Genomic DNA, 14745 nt, shown 5'->3' with positions numbered 1-14745 from the left:
CCCCGAGTCCCGAGTGGTTTCGGTGCGTGACGGTTTCAAAAGGCCTGTCGTTGCTAATGCAGGAGTAGTTTTGAAACAGTCATTAGTATTTCCATCTGTGCGCGTGTTTTGCCACAGCCGCACATCTGCGAGCGTCGGGTCGATTTCGGGTTCGAAAGGTCCGTCCGAAGTTCGCCGTTAAGGGGCTCATCGGTGTCTTTTTAAAGCTTAAAGAGGCCGCTCTCAGAAACATCAAGGCGGCGTGGATGGCGCTGTCATAATTATGTAATCTTAGCCAAGAAGTGCTGATGCATAATGCAAGACGACGCACCTTTTGTTGTGGGTTAGTGAAGTGGTAATAGCGCCTCTCCTGAGCACAGATGGCTGTTTGGAAAAGTGGGATCGGGGCGGGTTTGTGTCATTTAATCCTCATTTTGTTCGTCACAGTGATGGCTTATGATTAAAGTCCATGTTATAATTATTCCATTTTTTTTTCTGCTGAAGTTTTTCTTTTTCATTTCTATAATTTAATTTTATTTAGACATCCATAGCGGAACATCCCAGCCATTTTACCGGGACGTTTTGTGTGTTGTTTCCCCCCCCCCGTGCTCAGCGCGAGTGTAGGCTGCGCTTGGAGGCGCAGCGCGTCAGTCTGACTCAGATCCACGCCGCCCAGCTGGAACTGCTGCAGGAGGAAACGGCCGGCCGCGCTCCTTCTCTACAGCGCCACGGCAACCAGGGTGAGCCGATGTGCAGCTGGCTGTTTTTTTTTTTTGTTTTTTTTTTAAACTTGCACCTGTGCCCCCACTTTCCACACAACACTCACATTTGATTTATGATCCAGAGAGGTGGTGTTGGGAAAAACCTCTCATTAGTTTTGAGGTCATTTTGTGATACGACGTGACTGTTTTTATCGTCTCCAGCCGAGCCGCAGATCTCCAGGCACCGGGGGATCTTGCGTGCCGTGACAGAGGAATGCAGCGAGATCGTCCAGGTGAGTTTTCGAAGCCAACAGGTGTGTCAGGTGACGGTTCACGGGTCATTTCTGCTGACGTGCCTCAGATATCGCTGCCTTTGCTCTTGTTTTCAGTCATTCAGAAGAATGTTTGGCACAGAGTTTTTGGAAGGCGTCGACGAGGAGAGACGGCCCATCCCGTCAGCGGAGCAACTGGAAACGAGTGAAACCACCTCCGTTGTACAGGAGGCCAGAGGTCGAGTTGCATGAAACCCACCTTAAAGCGCTGTATTTTCCGGACTATAAGTCGCTCCGGAGTCGCATAGAAATCGCACCAGCCAAAAAATGCATAAGGAAAAGAAAAAAGCATTTCACCTTGAAAGACAAGTCATAGTGTAATGTCCGAGCGGACGTGGCCAATACTGACAATTTACCAGTTTACACACCTTATCTTGATTAGAACAATTAAGCAACGAAAGCTTCACTTAATCTTCTCCATCTCCGCGCTTTCTCTCCTCCCAAAATACATTCACAGCCAGTAGGAAATCATAAAACTCTGAACATTCCTCTAAACGGTACCTCAGGGTTGCTACAATAGTAATAACAATAGAGGAGAGAACAACAGGCTGAAACGGTGTCTGGTATGTTAACGTAACATATTACCTGTTATTCAGATAACGATAGCATTAATTATGTAGCAAAACAAGTTTACCAAACTCTCGATCTCACTCCAGATCACTGAATGAATTCTTCATCCTGTGCTACTTCTGTGTAACTCCGCCAACTCCGGAGGTAGACGGCGTGACGACTCCTCTTCTGCGTGGCTGTTTTTGTTATACGTGCTCTGATAGAGAGGCGGTTGCGTTGCATGAAGCGATAACACCAAGAAGGTCCTCCTTATATTCGTCGCTTTGGCAACTGCCGTGGAGACGTAACTGCACCAGCAGGAGTTTGTTCAAGCACCCGTTTGTAAACTTGCTCCTCTGGCTGTGGCCATCAAGCTTTTAGTCTGCGATTAGCTTATTTTTTTGTTTTCTTCGTTGGAGTTACAGTATCCTCCGGTTTTCACCAGTCCCTCACTAGTTTCTTGCTCACTCCAAACTTTTTTTTCCTGTTGCTCGATTCCCGTTTTGGGCTGCATATTTCAATACTTGCAGCTTGTAATCTGCAGAAAATGATTTTATTTTCGGGGTTCAGTGTGACTGAGTTGTCTTAATCAGTTGATGTTTAAATTTTCAGTGGAATAGCACGCAAGCCACCAGCGCAGTTTTGCGTCTGTCAGTGTGAAAATAATGAACATGTGAAATTATGTATTTTAATATATAAGTTGTACCTGAGTATAAGTCACAGATCCAGCCAAACCATGAAAAAAGTGCGACTTATAGTCCAAAAAATACAGTATTTGTTCTAGATAATACGCTTGTGAGATCAATGGGCGATCTTTTCTGAATATTCTGACAAAAAATATCTGCATCCTTAAAATCTGATTGTGAACTTCTGTGCCCTTTGACCTTAGAGCTCTACAGAAATCTTCAGACGATGCAGGGCAGAATCGAGTGGGAACACGGGCGACTGTCTGATCTCCAGTCTCTGCTGAGAGCCGACGGGAACAAGGTCAAGACACGCGCACACACACACACACACGCAGATGTTGATGAAAGGTATGGAGTTGCCTGCATACAGACGTTCCAGACAAGGCTTACAATTTGTAATTGGCCCACCCGCACAAAAACTTGAGGTAAATGCCGATCCCTTAATCGTTGATTGATGAAGATTATTGATATTTGGGCGCGTGAGCGTTAGAGAGCAGGTAAAGAAATCTGAAAATGTCGAGCCTTTTTTCGCATGCGAGGTTCCCGTGGTGCTAAATAACAACGGGAAACCAAAACGCCTCTTCAACTCAGAACTAAATATAGCATCCAAGCGGTGGACTGCAGCACCCGCCTGAACAGAAATGATGGCTAACGGGACGGCGGGTCTCGATTCCTCAGATGATTGAGCTGCAGACAACTTACGATGAACTGAAGAGCAGTAGCGAGAGGGAAATCTCTCACCTACGTCTGCAGGTGGCTCACTTAAGCCAATCTGGAAGCAGAGGTAAAGCACGATACTCGGCTTTCACCGAGGGAGTCGTTTGATTCTGCAGGGACTTTTCAGACTGAATGGTATGTCCCGTGTCGCTCCTCCTGGGTCAGATCTGGAGGAGCGGGCCGGAGCGCCGTCCACCTCCCTCTCCGGGGAGCTTCAGAGGCTGAGGGCCGAGGCGCAGGAGAAACATCTGCGGCTGGAGGAGAGCCACCGGCAGGAGCTGGAGCGTCTCCGAGCCCACTACCGGCAGCAGGCCGCCGAGGCGGACGAGCGATACGCCACCGAGCTCGTCATGCTGCAGCAGCGCCTGCAGGAGCTGGCCGACTCCCAGGGTGACCACAGGTGAAAACACAAACTTAGATTGGCAAAAAAACACACAACGGGTCGTTATGATTCGATAAGATTTATATGCGGATAATGATGAAACGTCGCACTGAAAACAATACAATATGGAAAGTACCTTGAAGGAGCCGGGCGCTTTGTTGATGTTTAAATATGCATCACAGTGCAGCCTCCCCTTACTGAAGAGGTATTTGTCCCCCTGCCAAGAGAGCCTAAGCTGAGCTGCACGCTGTACCTTTGAAAGAAAACGGCCACGCGCATCTTGTGCAGCACGTGGATGTCGTCCGACCCGGCACATCTAAAGCTTCAACTAATGACATATTCACTCGGAATTATTCATGAGCTGTGTTTGCCAGCCGGCCTGTCCGAAAAGGATAACGCGACCTGGTGAACAAACTTATGTGTTCTGCAGAACTCCTGGTCTGTGTTAAAAATATAAAGCTTCGAAAGGAGCTTAGAAAGCTATGATGATCTTCATATTCTGTTTTTGGATTCAGAATAAAGCAAAGGTTTGTATGATAAAGCCTGTGAAATTGTTTAAGCGCCGCCACACTCTTGACGCTGCTCCTATTGGCGAGGGAGCAGCGAAACCTGAGGTCCTGCTGCCCCCCACTGTTTGATTTGAAAAATGAATTGGATAAATAATCTGGTATTATTGCTCTAATCTGCATGAAACATTTAATTAGTGCAAGCTTTGTTGCATGCTGTGTTTTTATCTCTTCATGCCGACACACAAAAACGTCCCAACTGTCTAAATGCATGAGCCCCAGCAAGGAAATAGGAAATATTTATATTGCTAACTAGCTAAAATAGAGCTTTATCACTCCAGCTAGTGCCTGGACTGGTAAGTGCCCCACCAGTTTTCAATGAATTGCCAAATTTCTGCATTTTTAGTGTAAAAAACACGAAAAACTTTCCATAACATTCAACATTCAAGCTTTCCATAAGAAAATGATGCTGCTCGCCGTGCAGTGCAGTGCACTACGAGTACATGTGAACAGCTCGTATATTTACTGCACTGTATAACACGAATCAACTATTTATGTGGGAGTAATTAATGTTCAGAAATATTTTGACTTTTAACATTTGACTTCGACTTTGTCTTTTTCACCCCACCGTCCACAGCATGACCGGTTTCCCGGAGTCCACTTCAGAGGAACACCAAGAGGAGTTAAAGGTTCGGTTGCCACATTTGACCTCGCCTGAATTATCTGTGTCAGAGAGCTAAAACGTGCGCCGGCGTTGAGATGGTGTGACAGAGCGGCGGCCGGAGAGGGGGGCCGGCCCTGCCTCGAGGACAAACTTGCCCTAAATCCCCTCCTCCGCTCCACAACCAGCAGTCATAGCTGCCCTATATTGAATGATTTAATGGTTCGAAAGTTACGTAATCACCCACACTATCGCGTGTCGCTCTTGGACCGCCACGCATCGGAAAGAGGATCACGCCGTTTGAGCCGGCCCCTCGCTCCTACCACGTCAGCATCCATCCTTTCTTATGTCGTCCTCTCCGCTCGCTCCAGCCTCCGCTCTCCGCCGGCGGTTGCTCAGCTCCTCTCGGGTCGGGAGACTGACAGAGAACGCGCCGGGGATGCGAACGTCCCTCAGACTAATCATAAATGGGCGTGATATACCTGAAGCAGTTCTGGTTTAGTGTAGAAACAGTGAGGAACCGTGGGGCACACAAGTCAGGGATTCATCACAAGACAGAGCAGTAGTGTGTGGGTTATTACAGCTGAAATGTAGTGTAAGGCATCTCTTTATCGTGTTATTAACCCCGAGGGGCGAGGAGAACTCAATAGTGTATTTATCGGTGGTCAGAAGCCGGGTGGGGATTTTTTTTTGTACAGTAAAAAGGACCTGTTGTCAGGAGAAGATCTCTGCCTATCTTTTTTTTTTTTTTTTTAATGTGGCTCGGTACATTTACTTTCCCTGCCAGCGGCGTTCCTGTCAAACCGTCCGACCTGTGCTCTTGCAACAGGGGTCATCGGAGGGGGACGCGGGGCCGCGGCGGCCCGTGAGGTCTGCCGACTTGACAGCGCAGCTGCAGGCGCTGAGGGAAGCGCTTTACCACAAGTATGTCCAAGAAGTCGCCGCTCTGCGGGAGCAGCACAGCACCGAACTGAGGCGGCTGAGAGAAGAGCAGGAGCGGCAGCAGGGGACGAGGACGCGGCGCGAGGAGGAGCGGGATCTCGACGGAAGCTCCTCCGAGGAGAAGCAACTCTGGCCGAGAGTGGAGGAGGAAGTCGCAAAGGTGGGGGATCTGTCGTGATGAGTTTGAGTCGCGAGGGGGAAAAGATCAGGAAGATGTTTGAAAAGTTTGGCGCCGCGGGATCCCGTTGGGTTTGAGTCTCAAGCGTGTTTTCTTTTTATTTGTGTGCCGGTATTTCCCCGCAGGCCATAGTTCAGATGTCCGTGGAGTTCGCGCAGAAGGTCGAGTTGGCGCGGATCGACAAGCAGGCCCGCCGGGCCAGCGCCTCCATGCAGACCCAGTCGGACGAGGAAGACGCGGAGGAGAGGGGGAGCGGCGAGGCGACCCCCAGAGCCTCGCCCACCCGCCGCACCTGGCCGGAGGAGAGGGAGCGACTGGGGAGGGAGCTGGAGGAGAAGGAGGCGGAGATCCGAGCGCTGAAGGAGGACCTGCTGAGGACAGAACTGGTAGGTGTCGGGCTGCACCGCCGTCAGGTCAATTCTCAATTGTCGATTTGGATGGATATCAACCCCGTACCGGCTCGTATGCATATCTTAGCAAACACAAAGGGAGGAATTGTTTGCAGCTGACCCGTCTCACTGTCACCGACTCTGAATGAGTCTTGGCTTGCTGCTGCAACGCTAGTAGCTGGTCGTGACGCTCTGGGACCTTCTACCTGTAGTCCTTGCACTTCAGAGCAAGAGTGTTTGTTTATTAAGTCTTAAATATTATACAAAACATGGAGAAAACATTTGTGTCACACACACTCATTTCAGAGAGCAGGTTTTCCTTGTATGGAAATGGGATGTTTTCCTGGAGGACCGCAGCGTTGCTCACTGTCACTCGCCATTTCACAAAAAATGTTTGTTGTTTTTTGCTTGCGGTGTGATCGCGCCGTCTGTCACGTTCGGCGTTCTCGGGTCGAATTCACTCGGCGGGTGCGGAGGCGCAGATGCAAACACACTGGCTCTCCGGAGGGGGGGGGGGGGGGGGTAGGGGGGGGGGTGTTAAAATGTCCGTAAACACTGACTTGAAGAATAAATTAGCTTGTTTTGAGTTATTCAAGTGTGTGTCAGCATTTCGGCCACACTGCCATGAGAGATATCAGGTGATTAAAAACAGATATTTATCGCCTTCAAAAAAATATATTAAAAAAAGATTTATTTTATAGGCCTGCTGAGTCGAATACCCTCTTTGTTTCCTGTCTTCCAGAGAAACTATGAAGCCTTGGGTTCAGAGATCGGCCTTTGTCCCCGCTCAAAACCGCTGTTGTTTTTTTTTTTAGGGAAAGGGGAAAGCACCATTTCTGCCGGCCCCCAGGAGGTGGCGCTGCAGCCCCCCGCTTCTTTGTGCCTCAGGTGCACCTGTTACCATAGTAGCACAAAGATAGTAGTGTTTCTCTCGGGTCTGGATTGCGTTTGCGTCTCCGCGCGCTAGTTAAAAAAAGAAGGGCAGCCTGTCTCCGGGCGCCTCGACACAAAATCCCCGTCTCCTCATCGTCAGACGGGGAGGGGAGGGGGACTCCGCTGACCACACGGCAAACTTTGCAATGACGGGATTGCTGTCCGTCTTCTCCCTCCTGCCCGTTCAGGCCGTAAAGAGGACAGGCGGCGGCGAGGTTACGGATGGGGATGAGGAAGACTCTGCTCGGCTGGACGGAACAGAGACTCCCGCACACAGGTGGTCATCGCAGGACGATGAAGATTCCTTCAGTAACTACAGTGAAAGGTAGCAACGGCAACTCATCTCCTACTGTTCCCTCCTATCATTTATGATTTGTTTAGAATTAATCAGCTTTTTGGTCTTAATAGTAAAACTTCTGAATTTAAATTTGTTTTGTTGGGAATGATCTCTATTTTCTCTCGAAATCTAAGATACCCGACAATTGAAATATCGCATTTACACTTTGATTCTTGTTTGTTTTGCGAGTGTGTGTTTTGTCGCGCCAGATCATGGCAATGCTTCTGATTTTTACAAATAGATTTAAGATTTTTAAAGAGAAGAATATGATGATTCAGACAACGCAATTCTTACTTTGTATGCTTCCTTCATAGCGGACAGAAAGCAATAGAGACAATAAATGACAAAGTTGTTGATAAGAGAAATAAACGTAAAAACACATCAGACACGGTGGGCGCCAGGATGATTTTAAAAGATAAAATAAATTGAGGACTCTCCCTTTAAACATCAGGTTATTGAAATGACACAAGTGTTGGGTTTCAAATTAAAAAAAATGCTATTTCAGGGACCTTCTGCGAAGGGCCAACGAGAAGCTGAGCCAAGCGCTGGTGGAGGTTCTTAAGACAACGGCAGCAGCGGAGGAAACCATGGGCCTCCACATGCAGAGCCTGCGCGACGCCTCCGGCGCAGGGCAGCAGGCTCGCCGAACAGACTCCACGCAAGAATCGGCGTCCTGGCAGCCCCTCGCACCCGCTTCGGCAGGTAACTGGCATCAGAGTTAGCCGTGCTAACAGATTAGCTCTGGTTTCACAAGTAATGCTCCTGAGTCTGCATTCAAATGATGACACGTGGGACTTTTATTCAGAAGCTTTGGGAGGAACTGGACAAAGTGGCTTCATACGTTGTACGTGCAGCGGAAAGTGCACGTGTGATTTAAGTGAAGCCACTGCAACTCCAAAATCCGGGTTTTTGCAAGATGCTGCAACAGGAGAAACTCCCACTGCTGCAGCCATTCTACTCATGGATGTGTTAAAAAGACCCGTTTTCTTCTTCGCCCCTCTTTCTAACAGAGGTGTAGGATTTCAATTTGTCCGAAATCTGTTTTTTTGCTCACATTTCAAAATGTTGGTTTTAAGTTAAATTTGAGTCTTTTTTTTTTTTTTTTTTTTTAATTCATATATCCTTTCTGCTATGACATTGTGAGTCATAGCAAGAAAGGAAAAGTTCTGTTAAGAACAAAAACTCTGATCCTTTTCCGTTCGGTTTCTCCGACACGAACTCTGTGAAACCCATTTTTCGCCATACGTTTTCCTCCGAAAGCTCCTTTTGTCCTCTGTGCCGCAGAGCATCTCTTATAACACCAGCCACCCAAGGACATAAGTAGCATGATTGGTCCTGTGACATGATACTTATGAATCCTAGTTCATACTTGGGTGAAAAAAAGAAAGTGACATACTTGAATACTGTGCAGCAAAACAAGTGATTCGTCGTTTATTCGGAGAATCCAGAGAGAATCAGTCTGCTTCTGTTTTTGCAGAATTTCATTCGTTAGTTATTCATCTCCCATTCACGTCTCAGGGTTTTCCTTGCTTTATTGATGAGCACATGACTGGATTTATCAAACCCGCTGGGACTTTGAGTTCCGCGATTTTCAAAATGACCAATGACGTAAAAAAAGGTGGAAGCAATAGTTTATTCGGATGCTTCAAGTGGAGCTGAGAAGCCCCCACTGAAAACTTTTAAAAAAACATGCAGTTTGTGTAGTTAGTAGAATTTTATCATGTGTGTGGAGGTTCTCAGTCATCCAGGTCACAGGGAATCCTTGTCGAAATCTTCTCGTCTTGGTCGCTGGACTTGAATTTCTTCGCTTGAAACATGTTGACTCGATGTGTTGCTTCAAGTGAAGAAATTCAAGTCCAGTTCAGGACAAGAAGATTTCAACTTATCATTTCGTCGAAGTCACATGAACATGGTAACACGACGTGACGGCTCGCGTCATTCCCGTATGTTGGCTTTCCTTTTCCGTTTGAATACAAACCAAACACAGGATTTTTATTGATTGATTTGTTTTCTGTTCCATCCGTCCACTGCAGGCCACTCCTCCCAAAGCTTCTTGGGCAGCGAGGCCGACACAGATGACCTTAGCGGCTGGTCCACGGAGGCGGGGGCCGACCTGGAGGTGTCCCAACAGCTGATGGACTGCCTGCTGCAGGGAGCCGGGGCGCAGCTGGACAACGAGGAGCGTTTGATGGGTATCGGTAGCCGACTCCAGACGGCGCTGGAAAAGATGCTGATGGCGATCACCGACACCGGCGACCAGGTACGTGACAAAAGCAGCCGCTGCCTCGCACGGTTCTTCGGTAACAAATATCGCAGTGTGTGCGGGAGGCTTTTTCTCAGCCGTCCTTCAAATTAAGAGCCAATTTAGAGCCACTTTTGGTTCATTACAACAGAATCTGCATTCCTGACTGTGGCTAGAATTGCACTGATTGTAAAAAGATGACGTACCAGGAAAAAACAGGTCAGCTTGGTTGTGCTCATGATGTTCTCAACACAAACACAACTCTTATTATTGTCTGGACCCAGCACCATCTGAATGTGTCGATGATCATTTCCATTTCGCTTAAAAGCGTTTTTGTTTTTTTTTTCCCCACATGGGGCTTCTCTCTCTACTGACTACATTTCCACAAATATGTTTTTTTCTGAAGTCATAATTCGCCCGGGAGGTGGTTATTTTATTCCATTCACACGTGTCAAGGCGCATTATGACTCAAGCATTCATTTTTATGGGAACGGGACGCACCGCACACACTCGCTGCTCACGCCCTTAAACAAGTGAAATAAGAATGGGCTTCGGGGGAGGGGGGCCTTCGTGAATACTGCTAGTAACCAGCAAACAGAAGCCTCTAGTAACCACATTTAGATTTCAGTCAAAACATTTAAATGCCCCCCAAAACTCCTCCCCTTCTCCACTCCCTGCTGCCGTGAAAAGGCAGCATAATGGGAGATGAGACGGCAGAATTTGTCCGGCAACAAAGTTGCCCTGTCTAGAATTCACACGCAGATAAAGGGGCTGCCTCATTCCCAGCCGTTGCCTATAGAAACCAGCTGTATTTACATGAGGCTTTTGTCCCGCGGCCGGCCAACCACGGCCCGCCACGGACGGAGGCCCGCCTCCCCGGTGAGCCGCGTCTGCAGCCGAGTCGGAGTGACTTTAACTAGGCCACTGAGCGCGTTACTGTAACCGGCCGCCCCTTGGCAGAAAATTCACGTGTTATTCACGCTAAGATGGGTTTTATCTTGGCGCTCTAAAAATAGCTGCGGAGAGATTTCAAGCCGGGTCGTCGGTGACGTTCCCGCGTCTGACGTGACTGCATGTTTTCTTAATGCAGCATCTGAACCCGGTCCTCCCTCCGTATCTCCTCACTGAGTTATTACGTTATTTGACGCCAAAACTGCTTTCGGGATACAGAAGTTATCCCTGGATTTCAGCGGCGGGCCGTGCATTTTACACCTAGGCCTTCAGTAGTGGTCCGAATCATCTAGAACACCATCTAGAAAATGGCTTTAACAATATATTAGCAACTAAGTCCGTTTCTTCCCCTCCTGCAGCCATTGGGGGTTGACAAAACCGATATTGAACAAACACAACTATATTTCTGTTCGCAGCTCGCTAGTAAGCTTCTCCTCGCTAATACACTTGTCCACTCTCTGACTATGCAATCAGAGGGTGTGCATACGCTGACGTTGCTGAAGCCTGCATGAAGGCTTTGATGTCGCCAACTCAAAATCTGATTGGTTGAAGCAACGTCATCAACACTTTTTTTTTGCGTAGAGGGCTTGCAGAACTGATTGTGCAGGCCCCCCCCCCCCCCCACAAGGCAGAGTTCTTTGACTTTGACCCTGCCTGGCAACAGATGATGGCTAAAATGTGATTGGTTAAATGCTATAATATGAAAATACATGTCTGGAAGCGGCACAGCCAGGGGAAAAGCTATGAAAGGAAGTGAGCAGACTATTTTGAATTATTTAATAAGTATTCATGGATAAAATATTATAAACATCTGTGATTCAGATATTTTTTTAGGCCAGCAGAGAAGGCCTTGCAGGCCCTGACGGCCCACCACTGCTGGATTTTTATGCAAAATGATCCTTACGTCGTGACTGGCAATCAGTATTGTTTTCTTCCGTGGCATCAACAGCCGCAAGACTGTAAATCTCTTTCTGTACACCCATTATCAGCCAAATAAACACGCGGACACGTGACCCGTGATGGCTCGCTCGATGCCGACGATCGATGGCCTGCACGCTAGCGGCGCCGAGCCGTTGCTCGGTGATTGATGTCAGGAATGTTTACAGCTTCCTCCCACCAGCCGCTGTGAATTATGTGTTCGGGGCGGACGGTGTTTGTGCACCCGCCTCCCATTGTCTGCAGGTAAGTGTCACCGGCGAGACGCAGGAGCCGTCGGTGCGTGGCGAGGAAGCGGCGTTGACATGTCAACCCTATACAACCTGTGTGACCGGGACGCTGCATTTCAGAGCGCCGTAATTGTTTTTCTTTTTCTGCTACCATGTTGGGAAGGATCCAGTTTGACAACTTACGGCGAGAAGGGCGTGTGGAGTCCGCGGGTTGTTTTACAGCCTCGGCCGCACAGGGAGTGTTTGAGCAATGTGCAAAAACTACCTGTCCTCAGGTCCTCACACTCCAAGCCACTCCTTCCTCCCTCCCACTTTTACTTAGCCACATCCTGTCGGTCAGGTAGGAAGCAAAAAGGAATTCTTCCTCCCGGAGAGGTGAAAAATAATCTTTCTTTTATCTTTTTTTTTTTCGTTCCCTCCCTTTCCGAAACGCATGGGAGGCGAACCGAGCGTAAGGGATTCCCGGTGGCCTGCTTTTGGGAAATAAACCTCGCTTGACAGGAGAGAGAGTGAGAGAGAGAGAGTGAGAGAGAGAGAGTGAGAGAGAGAGAGAGAGAGATCCAGTGACAGTGAGTAATGATGGTAGGAGCAAGAGGGCATGCGTGGAGAGGGAATGACAGCAGCCCTGGAAGGAAATAAAAAAAGCGAAGAAGAGGGAGCAACTTTTGATCGGATCGCCGTCATTTCACCCTCAGCCGGACGGCGCTGGGACTCAACAATCACCGTGGGGCGCTGCGAGGCTCCCCCGCAGGTTGTTGTTGTTGCTACGGTGATATAGTATTGTTAATGAATCTCCAGAGAAAGAGAGGGCAAGGGGGAGAGAAACCGCCGGAGCGGATAAGCGGACGTGAGGCACACGGAGCGGCATGATACGGCGTTATTCTGAGGAAAAAAAAGGTCAGCGGAAGAGTGTCTTCGAGGAGGCCACGCAGAGGAGGAATGCCCGCTTTTGTTTTGACGCACCTCCTGCCCTCTCGGCCAGGAATGCCCTGGAAGCTGACGGATGCCGGTGCGACTCCCCCACCCCCTCGCTGAATCCTGCCATTAGAATAAAAGAAACATTTCCTGGATTTTAAATTTTGTTTGACCTGGAACTCGCTCTGCTTCTACTTCAACCCTGGATCCGTATGACCTGGACGACGCGACGGTCGTCTCCGAATGTTTATTTCTCCATTCGGCGTGAGCGCATAGAGATTGTTGCCGTGGGCGACGCGCCGCCCTGCTCTCCTGTCCCCAGAGGACTCTATTTTTGTTTGCGACGGTGCAGCAGGCAGGGATCACCCTGTCATGGCAAATGGCAATTTTTTTTTTTTTTTTTTTGACCATTTGACAGCAGATGCTCAAACTCAGCAGGCAGGCAGAATCCATCCATCCTAGCAGCAATGGATTCTCACCGCTCTTACTGGAATTCCAGAATGCAGAGCACCACGTGGGTGGAGGGGGAGGACCAGGACGTGTACGAGGTGGAATCCCGCGTACCCCTTCCCCGACCCTTTCCCCTCTCCAGCACCTTGAACGAGAAAAACGCGGTGGTGGTGCAGACCCAGATCTCACATGTCAATCACAGGGCCCACGGCCATCTGCTAAAGGTCATCTCCAAAATCTCCCTGCCCACACCTCCGTACTCAGTGAGTCCGCACCTGATAAAACACATGGAAATATTGTGTGTTCGCTTCCAGCCGTCTTAATGATAGAAAGTGTGTGTGTGAGCGAGGAGGGTTAATATTTCACCAAAAGATTGCCATACGGTGTGGAATGACTGTGCAGGTTCTGCTTTTATGATTATGATGATTGCGCCTCGGATCACCTGACTAGATGGACACGAATGTGATAACATGAAGGCATTTTCTATTATCGTCAACGTTTATGCTTTTCTTCGCTCATTTTACTTAATTCCCTGTTGAGAAAAAAAAAAAAAGGTAATCAGCAGGAACGTTCCTAAACATTAGCACAGCATGCCCTGAAATTCAGGATTCAATTATATTATCAATAATTTAAATCATGTAACCCGCTTGTTAGGTCAAAGGTGCCGTGTCAGTTTTTAAAAATGTAATTCAAATACTTGAGTTGAGCGTGTCCACTGCCTGTCACCCAACCATAAATAGTTGTATTTAAAACATAAATGTTGTTTTAATGTTTCCATTTGCAAGTCACAGCATAATATCCTCACATTTTAATGGTGATTGACTGATGGTCTGAATTTAGTGTGTGATCTGGTGTCTCACGGCTGCTTTTAAAGCAAGATATTTGAATATGTTAACACGATAATTCGTTTGCGGCGCTCCTGTGGGTTCGCTGAGTGACTGACAACCAGAAAGCAGATGGTTTTTCTGAACGGAGAATTGTTCTTGGTATTTGCAGATCATTGATTAGATATAATCATGGATAAGATCCTCAAGTGGTTTGCACGCATTGGAGGCCTCAGAGGCGGTTAGCGCTTCTGCCTCACAGCGAAAAGGACCCTGGTTCGATTCTGGGACCAACCTAAGAGATGTTTCTGTCATTTTCTAAAAGTCACTGAAATTAAACAATCACTCTGTTTGAGATCATCAGGTTTCTCTCCGCCGTCGTGGCGGCTCTTGCCCTTTTCTTCACCTGTCATCGGTGTGTCTTTTCTCACCGTCGGCGCCGGCCTTTTGGGGTTAATCCCGCTAATCCAGTGAAGGACGGGTTAGAAAAGAATGGCCGCATTCACAACATGTTCAGGATTAATCCTGACTTTGGCTCAAGCTCCCCAATTGCTAGATACTACACTTTTCTGCAATCTGATACCCTGTCATTAGATTCTCCCTTTCACTCCGGCCGGATGCAAAACCTGTGTGTGAAGCTCAGCCTGGACCGCCATGACATCATCACACACATCATGTACGCTTCAGATTCCGGTCCTTCCTTCAAAATCCCTGCGTTTGCTCCTCTCCTCAGCTGGAACATGCCAGGATGACCCAGACCGAGCTGATGCGGGAGTCCTTCCGCCACAACCAGGAGATGAACGAGCTGCTGCAGAAGCAGGAGGAGCTGCAGGACCGGCTGTCCGAGGAGTCCCGGGCCCGCGAGCAACTGGCCCTGGAGCTCCACCGAGCCGAGGGTGAGCTCT

At 48.4% G+C, this 14745-nt stretch overlaps 1 protein-coding gene across 5 annotated transcripts in view; it reads left to right on the top strand.

Moving 5' to 3' along the window:
* The window catches only part of akap9 (A kinase (PRKA) anchor protein 9), a 54180-nt gene that overhangs the window by 16832 nt on the left and 22603 nt on the right, over positions 1-14745 (top strand). For all 5 annotated transcript variants that reach the window (XR_015109187.1, XM_086178466.1, XM_086178465.1 and 2 more), the window contains 13 exons: positions 593-719; positions 903-973; positions 1070-1190; positions 2451-2548; positions 2926-3031; positions 3130-3364; positions 4490-4541; positions 5343-5615; positions 5759-6019; positions 7144-7280; positions 7798-7994; positions 9326-9552; positions 14574-14736. Coding sequence is in view for 4 of the 5 variants with exons in the window: in XM_086178466.1 (XP_086034592.1) it covers positions 593-719; positions 903-973; positions 1070-1190; positions 2451-2548; positions 2926-3031; positions 3130-3364; positions 4490-4541; positions 5343-5615; positions 5759-6019; positions 7144-7280; positions 7798-7994; positions 9326-9552; positions 14574-14736 (2068 nt within the window). In the remaining variant the exon portion in view is untranslated. The remainder of the gene's footprint in view (positions 1-592; positions 720-902; positions 974-1069; positions 1191-2450; positions 2549-2925; positions 3032-3129; positions 3365-4489; positions 4542-5342; positions 5616-5758; positions 6020-7143; positions 7281-7797; positions 7995-9325; positions 9553-14573; positions 14737-14745) is intronic.

Source organism: Fistularia commersonii, chromosome 30, assembly GCF_037954325.1.
Source record: "Fistularia commersonii isolate RoL2024-O1a breed Wild chromosome 30, RoL_Fcom_v1.0, whole genome shotgun sequence".
NCBI lineage: Eukaryota > Metazoa > Chordata > Actinopteri > Syngnathiformes > Fistulariidae > Fistularia > Fistularia commersonii.
The sequence above is the reverse complement of the archived record's forward strand: the minus strand, read 5'-3'. Positions and strand labels throughout refer to the sequence as shown.